At 42.9% G+C, this 21,625-nt stretch overlaps 1 protein-coding gene across 1 annotated transcript in view; it reads left to right on the top strand.

Annotated features, from left to right (window-relative positions):
- LOC119442044 (prolow-density lipoprotein receptor-related protein 1-like) overlaps positions 1-21,625 on the top strand; it is a 219,829-nt gene that overhangs the window by 122,696 nt on the left and 75,508 nt on the right. Inside the window, 15 exon segments of the mRNA XM_049662961.1 lie at positions 38-242; positions 984-1,173; positions 2,709-2,837; positions 3,501-3,626; positions 4,172-4,396; positions 6,734-6,886; positions 8,233-8,373; positions 9,384-9,500; positions 11,119-11,247; positions 11,745-11,815; positions 11,817-11,865; positions 16,571-16,693; positions 17,571-17,702; positions 18,445-18,567; positions 21,465-21,593. Of these exon segments, the coding sequence (XP_049518918.1) occupies positions 38-242; positions 984-1,173; positions 2,709-2,837; positions 3,501-3,626; positions 4,172-4,396; positions 6,734-6,886; positions 8,233-8,373; positions 9,384-9,500; positions 11,119-11,247; positions 11,745-11,815; positions 11,817-11,865; positions 16,571-16,693; positions 17,571-17,702; positions 18,445-18,567; positions 21,465-21,593 (2,042 nt within the window).

Below are 21,625 nucleotides of genomic sequence, written 5' to 3' on the forward strand. Positions count from 1 at the left end.
GAGTGTGACAACAACTGGCTTGGTTCTTGCTATGCAGGCGGGTATTCTGGACCAATTGGAACAGCCACCACCCAAGCATCCAAAAGTCATACCTTAACGGCTACGAGCTGGAGTCAGTCATCACGACCGACATTCGCATGCCCAATGGCATCGCCATTGATCACCAGCTGCAGAAGTTGTACTGGTCTGACGCACGACTTGACAAAATTGAACGCTGTGACTTCAATGGTGGGGATCGTCACGTAAGTATAATTCTCATTCTGAAAGAAAGCAAACTGCCTTTGAGAAATTCCAGTCCCAGTAACTTTGTTTCTTGTACAGTGCACCAAATATAAGTATTTCTGGTTAAATGATGGATATTGTCCACTGTGATGGTTCCTAGACTTTCTGGCCTTGGGGAGCACCAGCAGACATTACAGAGTGCCTAGCGGTGCCACAGGGTTTTGAGGCAATGTTAAATGAGCAACGAAGTGAATGAAGGGAAGTGAAAGAAGTGCAGTGTAGCTGCAGTTCACGAGACCCTTGCCTTTTTTTACTGAATATAAAAAGGAATTGCAGTACAACACTCGCCTTCACCATGGCGCGGTACACGATGCCTTCATAAACCAAGAATGAGTTGAAGGGGTAGTGTTTGTTGTCAGGCATATTATGTGTGGCTGCTGAATGTTGTGCAGTTTCCACCCACCCCCAGCATGAAAGAATGCATGCTTATAAAGAATATCAGATATAACGAATGTATTTTCACATTGGATACAACTTTGTTATAACGAGAGTTCGACTGTGATTGCCTGTGCTAACTCATCAGTTGTTGTAACATAGAGTGCATCGAATACATGATTCTCTATGTACGAGGAGTGCTGATAAACACTCAGAGTTTGGGCACTCAGAGTCAGGAAAGTTTGGGCACTCCCATTATGAGCTACAGATTGCCTGTGCCAAGCCATTCACTGTCTATTCTCCCTGCCCGCACATCATCTGTACAGGTGTTGCTGAGCGAGCACCCGCAGCATCCTTTCGACTTGGCCGTATATGGGGACTTTGTGTTCTGGACCGACTGGGTGGCGCACGCTGTGCTGCGTGCCAACAAGCATACAGGAGCTGATGTTGTGGTGCTGCGCAAGAATGTTGTGCGACCTATGGGCATCATTGCTGTGGCCAATGACACCAATGACTGTGAGTCCTCCTCCTCCTCGTCGTCTAGGTGTTTCTTTTTAATTTCCTATTGTTCTACCAGAGTAGTCCGCACATGTTTTGTTGCTTATGGCCCTTCTGCAAGTGTTTACGGTTTTCTTTTTCTGGGGGGGGGAGTCTAGTCATAGTGTAACATTCAGTGGTCCTTGCTGACAGGATCAAGAAGTAGCGTATAGACTTGTGTAAGGGCCGCACCCATGTAAAGGCTGCAACCCCCCCCAACTTGGCAGCCCAAAATTTGGAGAAAATATTTCCAATAATTAAGCACCCACGTTCAGTGTCCGATGCTCGCATGCCGCATTGGGGCACCAAATGAATTTTCGGTCGCTGCATACTTCCTCATGCTGCTACTAGATGATGAGAGCCGGGGTGTGCACAAGTCACAGGCTGTGCCGGCACCATTTTGACCAAAAGGTTCGGTCCCGTGTAAGGGCCTGCACCTCGTCAAAATTCTGAAAAAGAAAGAAAAAAAAGAAGTGGCCTTTAAACGAGTCTTTAAGGTATGTTGCATTTGTGGCTTCTTCAGAATGCACCAGGTGGCAAAATATTTAGTAAACAAATAATTAGGGTACTAAAAAATGACAAAGAAGAGGTTTGTGGCGACAGATTTGCACACTGTAATGTAGTTGCAGCGAGCTCAGCTGAACATTAAAGGGCTCCTGAATTGTTTTTAGTCCAAAATTTACGGGTTAACTTGTGTTTTAAAGTACTTTATTTTTCAAGCATTGTTGAATGAATTCTGGGGTTTTACGTGCCAAAACCACAATTTGATTATGAGGCACAACTTCAAGCAGGGTTCTCCTGCAAGAAACTTTTGTAAGGTGCAGTAATAACTGATGTACAAGTATTTGAGTTTGTGCACATTAGTGTGAGGTTAGCAGGTGTACAAGCTTGTCACCTAAGCTGTTTGTATCTGAGAACAGTAGTCATAGCTTTTTTCTTTTTTCTAAGACATATGTTTCCTGTACCCTACATATGTCTGTACCCTATGTCTGTACCCTACATATGTCTGTTCTTCCTCATTTTTTGTTTTCATAGTAGGGCTTAGTTAACTTGCTATAACTGCATTTTGATCAGGGCAAAAGTACTCTTTTACTGACACACAAGCTTGTGAATATTAATCTGAATCACTGCAAAACAAAATTCCTCATAGCCTACTGTGGAGCTTTATAACTAGTCTTCACTGATTAACATTAGTTTACTGGTATGCATTTGTGTGTGTGCGTGTTGTGTGTGTGTGTGTGTGTGTGTGTGTGTGTGTGTGTGTGTGTGTGTGTGTGTGTTGTGTGCGTACGTGTGTGTGTGTGTGTATGCATGCACGTGAATGCCAGTAAAGGATTGCTAGTATAAGTGTTAAGGACCTATCATTCTTTGTCAATATTTTTTACCATACAGTGTGTTATTTTTGGAAGCTATTTGTGAGGCATTTCAAAAGTGGTTCTTTTTGCTATTCTGATGTTTCTGTTTATAACTGTTATTTTTGTGTATGAGGTACAATGCGTGTATCTCTGGTCTAGGCACATTAAGCCCCTGTTCCACGCTGAATGGTGGCTGCGAAGACCAGTGTGTGGTTGCCACAAATGGTACCATCTACTGTCAGTGCTTCCCTGGAAGATCTCTGATGCCAGATGGGAGGCGTTGTGCAGGTAGGAAGCCCATCATTTTATAACTTAAGCTTTGCATGATTCATGTATGTTGTTGTCCTGTTGCTGAAATTGCAAGAGATTGTTCAGAGGGCTTTCTTCTTGTTAGCAGTGAAAAAAACGTATTGCTCAGCAAGTTGGTGCTTAGTCAGGCAGCATGAGTGAGACAAGCACATGCAAATAGGACAGAGGGATGTGTCTTGCTTGTGGTGCGAGCACATGATGGGAGAATGAGAAGATGCTCACTTCATGTGGCACAGCATGAGTGGCTCTCACGATTGGGTATTGGGAGGACTAGCCACTGCTGAAGCATCTTGTGTCAGTCACAAACTTTCAGTCGAAAGGTGACAGAGTGATGGAGGAACTAGGCTTTCCTCTTCAATTACGTGTAAAGGAGTCTCTAATTCCACGAAGCAGGCAGAGAGGGAATGTGCCCTGGCCACAGCACTGCAGCTAGGTGGGAAAAGTGTAGCAAGAGTAGCGCATGGTGTAATCATCACATGATAATCATACAGGTCCTTAAAATGTGTGTACAGTGGTGGATCAGACATCATACTAAAATTTAAAATTGTTGAATTATAACCACGAATGTACTGCAGATGCTCCGTGCAGGCATTTTTCTTTGTAGCTGTAATGTGGCATTGACTGGGACATTTTGCCTTACAGTCAAGATCGCCAACTGTACCAGTGCAGAGTTCCAGTGTGGAGATGGGGCCTGCATTCCTTTTGAGCTTGCCTGTGATGGTGTCCAGGCTTGTCCTGATGGCTCTGATGAAAATGTCATTGACTGTGGTAAGTTTGGTCCAATTGCACGTTTGACATTCGTTAGGCATGTGTTCACAGATTGCTGCATTTGTTGTGTTCATGTGTCTTGCACATGAGTATTTTTTGTTGCTTCGTTCGATTATTCTTATGAAAAAGGTGATGCATTGCTCAACTGTGTGTTGGTTGAGTGTTCTGTTAAGTGAAGTGTTTCATTATTTTCATTCTCATGTTCACCCAAATTGATGTTACTATTCTCCTTCTGTGTATTCACATGCTTCACAGTTGACAGTATACATTAACTTACTTCAGTCTTCAAGCTGCATTGATGCGTTCCAAGAGATATTTAACAGCACGGTATTCTTTTTCTTTTTGCATTTATGTCTTGATTTCTCTTACATAGGATAATATTCAGTGTTTAATTTAGTATTTAATTTGAAGTCATTTCCTTTTTCATTTATTTTTATTTTATCTCATTAAGAAACTAACATGCATGCAACCCTAGTTTTTACAACCTTAATTTACTGACTGCTCTCACCACAGTAAGTTAAACTCGTCTCTTCTTTTGCTTGCAGCCATGTTGACCTGCCCGGAAGGTTTCTACAGATGCCACAATGGGCGTTGCGTGACCAAGAGCCGTGTCTGTGATGGCTTGGATGCATGTGGCGATTACAGTGATGAGCTGAACTGTACTTGCAAGGGTGATCAGTTCAAGTGTGCTCGGGGCCCCTGCATTCCATCTAACTTTGTGTGTGACTTTGAGCCCGAATGCCCCGACGCCAGTGATGAGATCAACTGTCGTAAGTTTGAGTGGCTGTCCCTTTCTTCATATTCTGATACTCATTTGAGTGGCTGTCCCTTTGTTCATGTTCTGGTACTAAGTGATGTCCTCTATTTCAAGTGGTCCAGAGAAACATGACTATCATTGAATGACTAGAAGCATGGCTGCATTTAATGAAGATAGTATTAGAAAATGTGAAACTTGTATATGTGTTTGTTGTGGGGGGGGGGGGGGGGGTGTGCAGTGGGGTTGGAAATATAATAGTAGCCAGTTTTCCTTTCTGTCTGACCACTAAAATACATTCACATGTGAATATCCCTTTGGGCGACTTGTGGCTTATGCCGTTTTTGTATAAAGGAACAAAACTACTGCACAAATTACTGTAGCTGACCCTGGGACATCTAGTTGGCCTCCTGTTGCATCTGAGCTGCCCGAGAGTTCTCGATGGGGAGAGCCTTCTATACTCCATTTCATAACTTGCAGGCAACGCTACGAAGGGTAGAAAGACATCTCTCACCGTTCGAATTTGCAATAAAAGGTTATGGGGGGGGGGGGGGGGTGGAACATGTGAAATAAAGATATAGGTATGTGTCTTGCGAATCAATATAACATTGTCTCATACATTTATATTGCAAATTGTAATGTAATTGTAACATGGAAGACATCGCAAATCGGGACCTATTTACCACCGAACGAGCATGGTGACACATTTTTGAGACCAGTGGCCACAGCGCACTGCTTGAGCTTGCACCCAAAACATAGTATGTCACATAATGAAAGCACAAAGGTGCACAAATAATGTGTTTTATGACGTAACCTTACATTCACAATCCAAACAAAATAGAGGAAGATGGAGGCTTGAAGTGACGAACATTGGAGAATAAGGAATGTTGCTGAAGCCAACAATGTAACAAGAGGACTTGTTTTTGGCCTGACAAAATGTCAAAACCTTAGCTCCTGTGGCAATCCTTGTTTGATCACTGTTCTTACTTACGTCCACAAATTGTAGCATGTGAAGGACTTACCATATTTACTCACCCAATGAACGCACTTTTTTTCCCGAAGAATATGTGCCAAATTGCGGTGGAGTTGCGTTCACTATGCGGGGTAAAATTTCTAGTGTTTTTTTTTCCATGGCCACCTCTAAAAAAGTCGCAGTTTCGCCTGAAAAGCGCACCATCGATTTGCGATAGCAAATGCGTAGACAGCTATATACGAAGTGGGCATAGTAGTTTTATCGGCCGTATAAACTTGCAAATATTTGCTAACTATGTAAATTAACAAGCGTAATGCTAGCGCACAAAGGCAAACATGAGCTCATCACACTCAATGACCGCGCATGGATGCTCCTGTCAAAACGGTGGCATGAGGAAGCGCTGCAGCAACAGCGAGTGAAATGACCTTCGTGCTTGCTGTGTATCGCTTCAACGCAAACTGAGGGGCGAGAACGGAGCATGCACAGCTCCGTTCATCAGCCGCCGTCGTACCTAGACTAAGCCCCCAACGCAGATCTCTTTCAAGATTGGGCGCACACAGGCGCGCTACGCGCAGTTGCTGTGCCACTTCCCTCCCTCCTCTCCTCCCCCCCCCCCCCCCCTCGGTGCCATGTGCACTACGGAATACGGTGCAGTTCCTCCCCGCTTTCCATCCTTGAACGGGGGAGATAGAGCCGCAACCGTCGGCGCTGACGGCAAAAATTAGCCTGGAGTGTCCGTATACTTACTATCGCAATAAAGGTAGGAGACACGCTGGTACGATTTGGATCGTATCTGCCGCACACCATATCAGACGCTGAATCGTACCGTGTCTCTCCTACTTCACGGCAGCAAGTCCAGGGTGCGTTCAATTTACGAGGAAAAGAAAAAATATACTTCTTGATTGGAATAGTGGGGGTACACTCATTACGCGAGTGTGTTCATTATGCGAGTAAATATGGTATTTCATTGAAAGTGCTGCACATAAAAAAAAAAAAAAAACTGCACTGGGAAACTCGCGAAGGGAGTTTTCTACGACTGCACTACTTGCATAGCGTGTACAGCTTCGTCTGCTAAGTATGAAACAGAGTATAGTGCCAGGAGTTTTATTAGCAGTGCAGGATGCAGCCAGGAATCAGCAACTTGTGGACTCTGAGTAGCTTCATTTTCTTTGGCAAAGGCTGTACATGGTCTCCTTACTGCAGTGCATTTGTGCATGCTAGCACTTTTTCTTTTGAGTAATTGAGCTGTGACAGCAATTTTGCAACGGCAATTGGATGGAAAATAGCTAAAGTAAGAGGCGTACTTTCCCTTCCATTTGTTCCACTCATTTGTCTATTTGCTATCCATGGGAAACATAAAAGGTGCCTGTTTCTTTGCAGCTAAGCCAGACTGCACCAGACACCCGATGACCTTGCATCCAAACTTGCTTCTTGTGAACTGCGAGAGAACAACTGCATGCATTCACCTGGGTTGGATATGTGATGGCCAGAACGACTGTTGGGACTTCTCGGATGAAGAGAACTGCCAGACCAGTAAGACAGATTAATTGGCATTTATTTTAAAAGGGAGACTGAAAGCATTAACTAAACTAGTTTGTAATAACGCAGAGTAGAAGTGAGAAATGAAATACCAGTGTTATATAGGGTGTCCCACGTAACTTGAGCCAAACTTTAAAAATATGCAAATGCCACGTAACTGGGCAGTACCAAGGCAGTGTTTGTCATCGCTTGGAGATACTCAGATTATTTTTGGCATTCCATCTAATTACATTATTAGTATTAATTAATCAACTTCTGAAATGTTATAATTAGATGAAAGGTACTGAAAAAATTGTAGAGCAACATGAAAAACTCCCGATACAGCTTTCTGTTGCTCAATACGTGCTACATAAAAGTGTTTCCAAGCATGAGAGAAGCCTGCGAATACACACAAAATTGCCTCGTGACTGGCCACTTGAGGCACTTTGTGTGTATTTGCATGCGTCGTTCATGCTTGGGAAAAGACATTTATGTAGCACGTATTGAGCAACAGAACGCTGTACCAGGATTTTTTCATGTTGCTGTACAATTTTTTCAATACCTTTTATCTAATTATAACATTTCTGAAGTTGATTAATTAAGACTAATTATGTAATTAGGCAGAATGCAAAAAATAATCCAAGCGACGGCAAATATTACCTTGGTTCTGTCCAGCTACGTGGCATTTGCGTTTTTTTAAAGCTTGGCTCAAGTTTCGTGGGACACCTGGTATACTTTACTGCAGTAATCTAACTGGAACCGGTGAATCATTTGCAGTGAACACTGAAGAATGCTGCCTCCTAATATAGGTGTTCGCACTTGTCACCTTTTGAGCGCGTGTATTCATCCAAACAACTTTAAGAAACAAGGCACGAGTGTGCCATAGTTCTAGGAAACCTTTTCCTTTTTTTTATTTTTTTGTTTTTTTGATTTTACAAAAAGTAGCACCGGCAGATTTTTCTGTCTCTCGGCTTGCTACATTAGGCCTTAGGGTTGTTACAATACGAGTTGTCACAAAGTTAAACACTCAAGCACAGAAATGGGCTTGATGTTTATCCTGAACTGTCATTGCCTGACCCAGAAGTTGCCGCACCACATGCCAAATAATTGCCAATATCAGATCTGCAACAACTGTTATTTGGATAAGGTGCACTTGGCATTAGGATAACATCTTGAATAATTTTGGCCATTCAAGTTTTCTACTGGCGACATGAGGTGACGATGTTGCAGTCAAGATTTTTTTTCCTGACTGTTTGTTGTGCATGTAGTGCTAATGTCAACAATGCTTATTTAGCAGGAGTTGAGCATTTGCACTGCAAAGGCTGTTCTATCAAATAACTGAGAATGTACTGTTCCCACAGCCACACCGCAAGTGTCGTGTCCTGCTATGTCCTTCCGCTGCCTGAACGGTTTGTGCATTCCGGACTCCTGGCGTTGTGATCGGGATATGGATTGCGAGGATGGTCACAATGGTTCACTTAGCTCAGACGAGAAGGGCTGTGGTAAGCACCTCACCTCTTGATTTAGCCCTGTAATGCCCAAACGCGCTTCACCGTCCAGGAAAATTAGAACAGCTTGCTCACCTTTATTTCTGGCCATTGAGAATACATTTGTACAAATAAACAACAAAAATGAAATGTTATTTGAGTAAAAACTTAATTATCACAGTAAATAATTAACTAGTAACTGGTTTGCTCAACTATTCACAACTGAAAACTCGCTTCAATGTATCAAAAACATTACTATAAACTATGTGTTAAGTTCCCCCTGATGAAACAGAATTTTGAGGTACCACACTCAGGGTAGCATAGATAATAATGTCGGGCATTACAGAGTTAAGTTTTCTTTTTGAAATGAGATTACTTGCATGCATCTGTGAACACTTACGCCAACCAATACTGCATGTAAGCATGAAACACTGCAAGGCTTATTGCGCATAACATTGTACTAGCTATCGCATCACTACTTCTCATTATGAGTGAAACTGCAATTTTTCGGTGCTGTTGGCGTGGTTGATGTAATGCGGCTGTACAAGGCAGATCAGAAAATGGTGATTCAGTTTGTAACAGCGAAAGCCTGTCAACATGCAGACATTAATGTGAACCACAATGACAGAACACATTGAGTAGACTGCACAAATACGCTTAGAATGTGCATTGTTTCTTCTGGTGTAACCATTCGACAACATTGCTTGTCAGCTTGTCGCAACCATTGTGTAGGATGAATCAGTGGTAGCACTTTATTGCATTAGAGCCCTAGTACACTGCTATATGTCTGTCATTGCTTCTACTCTAACAAAAGATCTCTAAGGACAGCGCCACAGGGCAAGTGCCATAGATTCTGTGTTCGAACGATCCAAGGAGTTGCCAAATGTCCATTAAAAGAAGAATCTTGTACTCATAGCTTAGTCCATGGTCCTGGTCTTTTTTCTTTTGCCACATATGTGAAATTACTATAGGAGAAAATGTATGAATGTAGGTTTGCAAAGTAATATGTGAGACTTTTGTTTCAGAATACAAATGTGCAAGGGACCAGTTTCAGTGTACAGATGGCGAATGCATAAGCCTTCTGAACCGCTGCGATGGCCAGCCTGACTGCTCAGATGGCTCTGATGAACCACCAGCATGTCGTGAGTACTTCTTAACTCTATGCCTACTGCAAAAGTTTCAGGAAAGCCTTCCAAAAACATTGGGCTTGCTAAACAAATGCTGGAAATGATTTCAAAATGCTTTTTATACTCCAAGAAAACACAAGGATAAAAAAGAATAGGGACACTGAAAACGATTAGCTTCATTGCTAAACGCTCAAATGAGTTCATTTGTTAGTTTGAACATAATAAAATTTTAAAAAGATGTTGTTGTGGGTTGTTTGTTTGTTACTGTCGTGGCGGATGTGCGACTCTCAATGCGTCCCCTGCTGTAGTTTTCCCCGCATGGCTCCCATCTCCTGTAATCCGGCTTTGCCGCGTAGCTTTACGGCGGTGGTGTATTGCGAGAGATGGCGCTAGTGCCGCCTAGTGGCGGGGTTACTTGGGCGCAAAAGAGTGAAGGCGCTTCCTCTTCGGTGTGGGGTCGGCAAGCAGCACGCACACTCTTCGAGCGCGCTGGCCCGCTTCGCGAGACCATCCCGGGAAGGCTTAGGAGCTTGACACTCGAATGTACGAACACGGATCGTTCAAACTCGCCACCGTTCACGTGACCGTACACATGAACGACTAGGCGGCGGTGTCTAGCATGGGGCGAACGTATTCGCTCGCTATCCGGTCGCGGTGAGTCAGACTTCCTCGATTTGTCGCGCGCCCATGTGAATGTTCTATGGGTAGTAATTCGGCTAGCGTGCATTAGTGTATGAAAGGTGCAATAAACGCCCTTTTGTTTGTTTGCACTACTGTGTTGTCGTTCCTTTGTCCCAAGAGCGCGTGTGAGACCCCACAACTGTGGCATTCTTCATTTCTCCTATGTCACATTGTCCTAAGGAAACTAAATTTAGCTTGAATGGGCTATTCACAATCACATTGAAACACCGTTTCAGCCTAGTTCAGCTCATCTTAACATGCTACTATGCAGTTCTCTGTGCAACCTACTTGAATCCAAAGTTATACCAAAATTCAGTCTATTTATAACACATAAGCAATGCCACAAGCGCACACTTGGAATGGTCTGCTGCAGACAAACAGTGATATTCATGAAGTGTTTGAATGGTATCGATAGTATCGTTGTTCCCATTCTTCTTTCTTTAAATTCCGATGCACTGCGACCTTAGGCTGTCCTGTTTGGAAGCGCTATCGTCACAGCAGCACATACTATAATGTACATAACCCTTAATACTTCCTGTGCACTAAGCAGTTCTTTTGTGAGACTTCTTCGTGCACGGGAAAGACATTGAGGAATAAGAACTGCATAGAGGAATGTTTATGACATTGTGTCACTGCAACACAGCAACAGCCCACATGGTGCGCTCAAGTAACCGTGGAGTGAGAATGAAGCTCACATTTGCCAACCCAAAAACGTTCTGATGTACCATGCTGCCTTGTTGCAAATATTTGCATTCTTTCTGATTGTTTGTGTTTGAGATTGGAAAAATCTTAAAATTATTGCTGGTCATCATGACATTCGTGAACAAGCCTTAACAATCGAGCATGCCAGGATAAAATTGTATGTTCTTGTGGGCACATATCTGCAGCTGTATGTAATTGTGATGGTAACCTTTTATGTAAACCTATTCTCTTTCTCTGCTGCTGCTGCTAGGTATGCGCCAGTGCGGTGACAGCGAGTTCAAGTGCAATAGCACAGGCCAGTGCATCCCCAACGCCTGGAAGTGTGATGGCGCTGGCGACTGCCTGGACAACTCTGATGAGGACCCAAGTCTTAACTGCAGTAAGTTCAGTTTAAGTATAAAGCCTGCTATAAAGTAATTCAACGGCCCAGTGTTCCAGCCATTGTGTACTCCTGACACTCCACAGTTTTTTTCTTATTGCTTGAAGGGCTCCCATTTCTTTTGAATGGTGACATACTGAGACAGTATACTGAGACCATATTGAGACAGTGACTCTAGCATATATGAAAATATTTTGTGAGTTGCAGTAACATTTAGGTGTTCTGGTTATTCCCGCCTTGCAGCCTACTGACATACAGAATCCACTGGCTAAATGAACAAACTAAGGATTGATGACAAGGCATAAACAAACATGCATTAGGAGCACATAGATATGAATGAACATGGCATTAATGTACGCATATCTAGGCACGTTTACTGGGCAACTTTTATGTTTCCTGTGTATACATCTATGCAATGATTTGTACAATGACGCATGAACCACATATGAATTGCATGTTCTTTAATTTTCTATATTATTGTCATTGCTATTGCGCAGCCATTCGCCAATGTAAGGCTAATGAGTTCAAGTGCCTCAACCAAGTCTGCATCCTGGACAGCTTCTACTGCTGATGGAGATCATGACTGTGAGGACGGCTCGGACGAGCCAAACACTTGTGGTATGCCCTGCTTTCCATAAAAGTATCAATTATAATAAAATTGGAAGAAATATGCATAGCAGGTACAGAAACAACTTTCACAACTTTGTATACCCATCCATGTGAATCTTCCTCCTGTCTTTTCTTATGGTTGATTCGTTGCCTTGATAGTGTTTTGTATAGCAGGCTCATAAAGATTCTTTAATACTCTGTGGCATACAAAGGGTTACTGAAACTTAAGAACGACTGAGGTGTTTGATGCATACTAATGTTGGCACGGGTGGATATGCTGCTTTCGTCAGTGCTTATCGGCTACTTGCATATGCACTGTAAATCACATCTGGTAATTCACCTTTTGAGGGTCAAATTTTTTTAGAAAAAAGAACTTGACCCAGTGGTCAATTTTTTAAATTGTAATTTCCAGTAGTACGAAAAAACACATGAATACAGTAAAAATTTATTGCAAACAATGTTTTGTCTCAAGAACGCTTTACATACACCAACGGTATACACATTATACACAACAAACACATTATACAGTAATAGATCGAGACAAATTTCTACAGCAATATGTATGGCTAACAATATGTTGTCCAAAAAACACATTTCATGCATGAACGGCAGGTGCACATAGAAATGTCTACCACTGTCCGATATGTAGAAAAATGTCTCTAGTATTTCTTCAAAGTATGGTACTCTTTGAAGCAGAGCTTATCGCAAGCAACACATGAATTGTGGGTACTTTGTTTACGTGGGGTGTGGGCTTGTGGTTGTGCGCACGTGGCACCTGTGTTGCGTGCGGCTGCCTTGGGCAAAAAGAACGCTACCAAAAACACGACAGCGGCGGCTTTAAAAGACAATAGCATTGCCTCCACACATGCCTTGAAGGTGAATGTGTGCACAACCACGTGAGCGAGCGCTTTGAGGTCAACAAGTAGAGTTGTGTGCGCACCAAGGAGTGTAAATGCAATTTCAAATGAATTTGTGCAAGTCTATAAAGACAGCAGCACCTCTAAACAACCAGTGGTGTTGAAACGTGTGAAGCATCAAACATAAGATCACCTCCGTACATGTACGGCAAAAACCATGCAGGACAGACCAGGGGCGCAGTACTTGTACAGCTAAAACCCTGAAATGGTTAAAGGTTGCCTAGCATACAACAATTTAGCATACACTCTTTTGACCTAGGAGGGATTGTTTTTGAGGCTCAAGGTATTTTTAAGGTATGCTGCTCATGAAAAGTAGTGGTTCTCCATTAGGTGTCTTTCTTGTCGTTAGCAGAATGTTTAAAAATCGCTCGTGGTATCTAGCACTATTCTACTTCTTGAGCTGGATTATTCTAAAAGGTAGGCATTATTTGCAAAAGAAATTGAAATGCACAATGAACTAATCACCAAAATCTTGCTAATGAACTTTTAAACTATAACTTCATGGCACATATTGCAATTTACAAATTGCAGTCTGTGAATTTGTAATTCATATTGGCTTGGAACAAATTCTGAGGATGACATAAATGTCGCGATATGCATTCTGAAAGTTTGCGATAATATGCATTGGTGTGCCAGCTATTTTTGAGCTTCAATGCATAGAAAAAACATTTTGTTAAAAAAGTAAGTTGAACAGTGCATTTTTCGCACGTTTGATAGCGCTTATCTCAAAACTGGTGCTAGATACAAATTCGTTCCAAGTGGCTGTGCCTTATGAAATATGAAGCTTTAATTCGTAAATAACAATATATGGGCAAAAGTATTTAGTTAAAACTAGGGGTGGGTGGTTATTCTAATATTATCTAATACGGTATTATATTTTTAATACTTGTATTCGAATCGAAAACTAGGTATTCGAAAATTTTCGAATATTCGGTTGGAGACAAATATTAGGAACAAACCGAATATATTACTGTCTTTGCAGGAGCAAACACGGTTCTTAGCGTTTGTTTCTGTCTAATCTATGAATATGTGTCCGATTTAGTACCGAATTTAGTGACGATTCCGTGCTTGTGGCGAAATTTCGCCTGCAAAGCATGCCCAGCCACTGAACGTCGAAGCTGTGCGGGATAGCTAGCCTTCCCATAGCCAGGGGCACGAGTTTGCAGACATTGAGGGCGCACTCCTTTTTTTGCCAAATGCGACCCCCCATGGTCGAATTGTTTTATTGCAGATTTAAAATATTTAGACTGACCTATTTCGAGAAAAATTTACCGCAATTTTTTTTGTGACCATACAATGGCAAAAAAAATATTTTCCATAGGTAAACATGCATTGTTTATTCATGAATACAGATGGGCTTCCATAAATGCTTATAATAAGAATAAAAAGGTAGATACACTGAAATATACATTCTGATTCGGTACTTGGGTAGTAGTCCGCATTGGAGGAATCGCTGCTCGACTCACTTTCAGCAAAGCAACCAGCGCACACGCCCATAGCACAATCGAACCATGTATGTGAGTGCACACAAGAAAACCTGATCGTTGTGTGCCCGTCAGAAAAACCAAACGACTCAGAAACTTGCAGTAATCCTTCGTTACGTTGCCATCGAGGTGCAATCATTTTCGCGAGCCAAGTCTCGTGAAAAGAAACGCAGGCTTGGCACCATCGATTGTATACGTCGGCATCGTTTGTATATCCCAGCGCCCGCCTCTGAATAAATGTCATTGGACCGCTGTGAACAACAGACGAGCGAGCATCTAGCGGTGACCCTTTGAGAGATTAGAAACCAGATAGACATCAGTTTTTATGAGTGCAACAAACAGAAACAGCCCGCGAGACAAAACCAAAACTAAGTGACCGCTCATGCGCACCCTCCACATACGCGGATGCATGAGCGGTCACTGAAACATCAGCGTAAAGAAGACGTGGAATGAAAACCGAGAGACTACAGAGCAAAAAAAAGGAGAAAAAAATTTCTTGTATACACACAGTGTGGCAGCAGTTGCTGGACAACAAAGATTTGAAAAGTTGTCGCGTTTATTAAACATACAGACGATGTCATAATTATACGGCACTGACTATTTGTGACTTGTTCATGGACACCGTATATTTGCGGCATTGACCCTCAAAGGGTTAAAGCACAATTGTGGTCTCGGGTTCTCTCAAGCCACCTTTGTGCGTAAGGCTTAGGCTTGACTGCCAACTCTCTTTTGCTTGCCTTGTACGGCCGGGCTTCAGCGCTACCAGGATAAGCAGAAACACGACAACACACGATAGAATAACAAGCACAACAATGTTTATTGCTCCAGAGGATTCACGTGGAAGCAGGTTAGGTCCAATTACGACAATTGCGAGGGCTGATATTGGTCAAACAATAGCAGGGCGCAACAAAGGATGGGAACGAGATGTTTACCTTAGCTCCTTCCTTCATCGTGGCTCGCAGTCTTCTCCTCGTACCGGCGTTTGCGGGCCACGCCGATATCGTACCGGCGTTTGCGGGCCACGCCGATCTCAACCGCCCCGCCTTGTTCTTGGCTCGGTCCAATGGCTGCGGGGCTCCGTGTACACGTCACCGCTACGTTTGTAACCGGTTTCCAAGAGGGTCGTGCCACTGCACGAAAAGGCTCCCCTCACGGGAAGAGGGGAAAAAGGCGTCTGCTCTCCTCACTTCCATGGCGCACATAAGGACGCGGGAAAATATGAACCTTCATAATTCCTACACAATGAAAGAGGAAAGGGGCGACAACCACAAAACCATCCGACTGCAGTAAAAATGCTCTTCCCTGGAGTGTAGGTCCAATGAGACAATCCTCAGCAGCAATGCCTGTTCACGAGGCCTCACCATGCAAATATGCCAGCTCCCTGCCGCACACACATGTTGCACCTTCATACAGCATATCACATGCCTGTTCCAGCATTTCGGGATAGAGCGATGGCTGATTCGATACCGCAATATGCGCCCAAGCCATACCTGGGACTTGTACAGATCACACAGACGATGGGCATTCCACAAGGGGCATTGCTAGGAAGCATGCGCACATTCCAGTATCCTAAAAGGTGCTATTCTGAATGAGTGCAGATGTATTACACATGTTTACTTAGAGTTATAATCAAAATACTTTTTTCGTGCAATTGAAGGGGCTGTTTTCCTTCTTCCTGTAGTATAATGCGGTATACCTTGCATTTTATTGGTGGTTGTGTTATATTCTTGCAAATGCAGTAACTCATCAGGTGTTTCACACTGAAGGAAAGTAACAGAAGGGGCTTGTTGCAATAAGCTGTGCTGTAGTAGTGGCAAATCGGTTCCAGTAATGTTACTGAAAAAGTCACTCTTATCTTAGTACAATGTGCTGTTTATCAGTCTCCGCTGTTTCCCAGCTTCCCATCAAATAAAGTGCGCATGTATTCCACTAAAAGTGTGTGCTCGGGGTGCGCATTTAGAGAATGCGTGTTACCTCCCCCCCCCCCCCTTCTGTCATGGCGGCAGCATTTTTACGAATTTTAACGTTCTCAGGTTGGCAGCTATGCTTACCAGTTACACCTATAAGAAACTGAATAAAAAGAGCATTGCTTAATAAAATTTTTGAAATGGCATATTATGTGGTTGGAATGTGTGGTGAAAATATTAACAGCATCATGTAGACAACTCTGTTCTCATAAACACTTTAGTATTCACAATTGTAAGCACCACAGTTGTATTCGGCAAGCACCTAAACAACAAAAAAAACTTTTTTGCATGCAAGTGGCTATTCACAGCTTGATGCCGTTTTTCTCTGCAATTTCTGTTGCTTCAGAGAAGCACCGTTGTCGGGAGAACCAGTTCACGTGCAACAATGGCCGCTGTATTTCCAACCATGCCATCTGCAACGGCTGGGATGATTGCCGTGACGGATCTGACGAGAAACCAGACTTGTGTCGTGAGTGCCTCTCTCTGCTCCAGTGCCTACTGCCCTTCGATCTTAGGCTGAAATTTTGAAGAAAAAAAAAAGCATAACTTATATAGTAAGAAAATTATCAGTGCAGCCGCAGTGGCTGCTCTGTTATTAAAGAGTACTGTCGTTTGTTTTTCCGGTTTAGCACCTTGTATGTAGGAGCCTTAAATGATTTGAAAAGAACATCTCGGGGAAAAAAATAAATTATACGAACACATGTCAGATGTTAGTTCACTTCAGCATCAAATGCACTGTGTATGCGCAACACAGAGCAGCAAGTTGTAAATGCTCTATAAAATCATATCTGCTGAGAGCCTTCAACAGCTGTGAGTGTAAGCCGCAGTGCTGAATTTGTATTGACAGAGATTTTGTTTTTACTTGGCCACTAGGTGGACATAAATGAACTACTTCTATAGCCCAAGTCATTTCTCATCCTTGAAAGAGTACCACCCCCCTTTATTCTAGAAAATACCTGTTTCATAGAATACTCAGAGAAATCATTTGTTCCTGTAAAAACCTCACCCATGCACATTGGAACAAGCTTAAAGGCTCTATGTCGAACTTTTATTGGCCTGTCTAGTCACTTGAGTTACTTCGCGTGATAAAGAGGTGATAATAAGATGATAAAGCAATATTTTTTCTCGGGCCCTAATGGACAATACTTATGAAGCATCTATTGGTCTTGCCTGGTAATTCATGATCGATTCAGGATCCTTCTCTGCAGAGACAGTTGAGATATTGCCCATGCCTTGTTTTTTGGTGTGAATTTAGGGAGTTAGAAGTTGGGTGATGACTCGGTATCAGTATTGTGTTGCCTAATTAGAAGGCAGCTTGCTCACTACTGCGCCGTCTTTTCTTGCAGATAAACAGATTGCCAAGGGTGCTTCCTGTCCTGACGGCAACTTTTTGTGCGCAAACAAGAACTGCATCAATGACAGTCTTCTTTGCAATGGCGAAAATGACTGTGGCGACTTCTCTGATGAAAATCAGTGCAGTGAGTATGACTGCCTGACATGTAGACACAAAGTTCCGAACTGAATTTGTGCAATATGGTCTAATCTACCAGTTGTCACGCAGTCAAATCACATGCAACATCTACACTTTGTGACAACGCATGACTCGCAACATCAATCATCATGAAATTTCAAGTAGATAATACTTCACTGAAGCTCAACATTGAGGAACATTCACAGTTGTACTGCTGGCATTGTAAATAAGAACGGAACTGGTCATTATTATTTTTAAATTATATTTTCAGAGTACCCTATTATTTGGATATCTTTTCAGCCCCTTCGGGCTGAAAAAGTTGTTTGGCAACTGTAATGGTGTCTTACGTATGTTCTCTCATTGAAATATTTCTGGCAATAGTTTTTTTTTTCCGTTAAGTGCCTTCAAACTGCCTTGAAAATGTAGCAGGCCTACCAAAATTTTGATATTTGTTTGAAATAACTAGCATTTTAAGTTGTTTAAAATTAAATTGACAAGAGTCAAATATATTGAGAACTTGCTAGAGTTTTTCAAGCTGCAATTGACCAATGTCAAAGGCATCAATAACTGATGTTGGATTACCAGAGGGTCGCCCATACACTATGCATAGCGTTTGATTATTACTAACATACTTCACAAAAAATGTTTTATGGCTCTTGCATGAAAGCACTTTTTGTTGAGCAATGTCATCTTTGGTAGAAGGTAATAAACGAATTGTTTTATCCAAGCCTCCATCCTGATTATTTCAGATGTCAACGAATGCGAGCTGTCGACCCACGCCTGCTCACAGCTTTGTGAGGACCGCCCAGTAGGCTACAAGTGCAGCTGTCACCCTGGCTTTGAGCCTAAATATGATGGTCGCATCTGTGAAGGTCAGTACCATGAATCAGGGTGTACAGTTGAATCACGTGTAAACAGCCCCACTACGATTACAAGCAACTAAATGTTTTTATTTCATTAGCAATTATACGGGCACTCCAGGTGCATTTCCACCATCGGCATCGCCGGGATGTTCCGTATAAAGTCCAAGTGCAATAACATTGGAGCCACGCGCAGTATGCTATGGGTGCGAGTGAAAGCCTGCGAGGGTGAGCCGAGAAGGATGGTGGCTCGATCTCATGCACGCAAGGAAGGAAGCATATCGTCTTCTATCGCACGCAAGGCAGCAGGGGAGGGAGTGTTCTACTCAGAAGGCTGCTGCCTATGGCGCAGCTTAGCACGACCACACAGGCCCTATCTTGAAAGCGATCTATGGTCGGTACAGAGTCTATAGGCACTCCGAGGGTTTTATGGTTTTGCGTCTGTTGTATTCTCACCACTTAGTTAACATTGAAGTGAGAGGTGGCATGAAGGGCAATTCGCTCGCTGCTGCTGCCGCTCTTCCTCACGCCAGTGTTTTGACAGTGTCTGCGGTCGAGTTAGATGTGTTCTTGTTTTCCTGTGCGCGCGATGCCATGCTTGCTGATTTTGTTTACAAGGTCATATGGCCGATAAAACTACTATCCTTACTTTGTATAGCTGTCTACTAATTTGCTATCACAATCGATGCTTTGCCTTTTTGGCAGAACTTCAACACTTTTCTTTTTTTTCTTCTTTTTTTGTGGAATGACAATTAATACATGCTGCACATATTACTTAGTGTCAGGTAAGGCGCTGCTTCACAGTTCCAAATAAAGTCAATCCTTAACATAAAGAACACTGATATAGTAAATAACAGTCAACTTCCGATTTTTTGTAATCCCTAGGGGCCACGAAATTGTCAGAAAAATCAGGCAGTCCGAAAAAATGAAAGCGGCCCTTTTACTGCCACCAAGGGCTCAAATCACCACAGGCACGTCTGAAATAGCTCTGAAGGCCTGCAAGAGTGCACTTATTAGGTGTATCGGTGCTCGTACTATAACAGGAGATAGCGGGTGCGCACATCTATAATTAAGGAATACCTTATACACACTGTACCATGACAGTGGCCCCTTTCCGCTCTTGGTATGCTTCACCGCGTAACATTGCTGTATTGTGGTGAAGCTGACTTTTGGGAACCGGTATTATGTAATGGCGATGTGCTTTCAAGCCATCGGCGAAGATTACAAAAGCAGAGTCCGCGCAATTGCTGACATCGACAAATTGTGTCAATGAAAAATATGTCGCCGAATAGCAGGAAACTTGGTAGCGAATGTCGAAGCAGCTAGGCCTTGCATTGCTGCAGTGGTGGGTAGGGCTGCCAGCAGATTGGCGTGAGAGAGCACCGGTTCGAGGCTGCGAGATAATCAAAATGGCAATGGTAGTGGCTTCAATTAATGTTGTTTTGGACTTGCGGTCAATGCAAAAAGTCTGGAAAATTGGACGACAAAGGGACTTTGCATTCGAAATTTCAGACATTCTTGTACATTGTCTCTGCGGGGTGTGTAGTGGTGTCATGAAGGCGTCCGAATTATAGGGTATGTCCGAATCAGGCGTATGAAAACCTGGTTGATGACTGTATCAGATATAACAAAGTAAATCTAAAATGTTTTGTTGCTATCAGCATGTACTTATACAAATATCAGATATAATGTAGGTATTTTTGTGTCATACGCAATTCTTCATTTTTATCAGGTTTGAATGTATTATGATGTTTATAATAAAGCATTATGCAGGAAAATGCCTGTCAGCCCGATATGAGCAGTCCTGGAGGGAAACTCCATGGTGCGACTCAGGGCATGTAAATCCACCGTAGGGAAGCAGGAACCCAACACAAGTAGATTATTTAGTGTGTATCCAAATAAAGAAAAACTTACTTTTGCTAGTATAAAGCTTGGAAGCGCGACAGAACTCGGGTGCAGGCTATTGCCCAATGTTCTTCCTACTGAACTATCAGACAAGTGTATAATGTGACAGTTTGTGCGCGATGTGAGGTATGTAATATGCATACTTGGAGAGCTGCGCCATGCATGCCTCGCACCACTCATTGAACTGCTTTTAATTAAAATTGTGAATGCATTATTAACGCGAAATCATTAAGGGCCCTGTGTCGCAGAAAATCCGGCGTCGGCGCGGGGGCGCCGGCGTCGTTGGCGGAAATAATCATCGCGAACCAACCTGACCGCGCAGGCCCTCCGCATGGTGCAAGCGTTAGTGAACAAAATGGAATTTCTGAAAGTAAAACCCATCAGAAAAATTGTAAAGTACGACTTAACCTACAGACATGATAGCGTCGGATTGTAATTTGAATATTCAAGAAAACATAATTCTCTTATGCTGAAATTCAAACACAAACTCCTTTTCCAGCATATCTACAATTGCCGCCGTTTCTTGCAAAAACACCATCCAGATGGCGCTCGCCTCCTCGGCAGCCACACGGAGGCGAAGTTGGACAAAAAAGCTGCAGTTGCCGAGAAGCCTGATAAGCAGCTAGGGATCTTTTAATGCTATCGCGTTCCACTCTTAAAGGCGAAGCTTCAGCGTCCTCCAAATTTTTTATTGTACAAGTGCATTCTGGAACTTAAAAACAATTTCATTATGATTGTCAATTCGCTTCATTTTGCTTCACATTGCAAAGGACATGATGTTTGGAGTCCATAAGTAGATTGTCCTAGGAAGCTAAAGGAATATGTAATGATGAGCTGCAGAATAATTATTTTCCTGCAACGTTTGTGAGATTTTTCTTACACACTTGGTGTCGTAATGTTACAAGAGGTTTAGAAGTGAAAGCTCCAGCGTGTCCGTGATCTGTTTGAGCACAGAATTGTAGCGTTGATGCTTACACATGTTTTGCACTGTTTGTCTTTCGCAGATGTGGACGAGTGCACCACCAAGTTTCCTTGCACACACCACTGTCGCAACACGTATGGGTCGTTTGCCTGCACATGTGCGGATGGCTATTTCTCCATTGATGCAGGCCGCACCTGCAAGGCAAACTCCTGTAAGTATGTTTGGCACGGTACACTTGATGGA

This window comes from Dermacentor silvarum, chromosome 2 (genome assembly GCF_013339745.2).
Source record: "Dermacentor silvarum isolate Dsil-2018 chromosome 2, BIME_Dsil_1.4, whole genome shotgun sequence".
Classification (NCBI taxonomy): Eukaryota; Metazoa; Arthropoda; class Arachnida; order Ixodida; family Ixodidae; genus Dermacentor; species Dermacentor silvarum.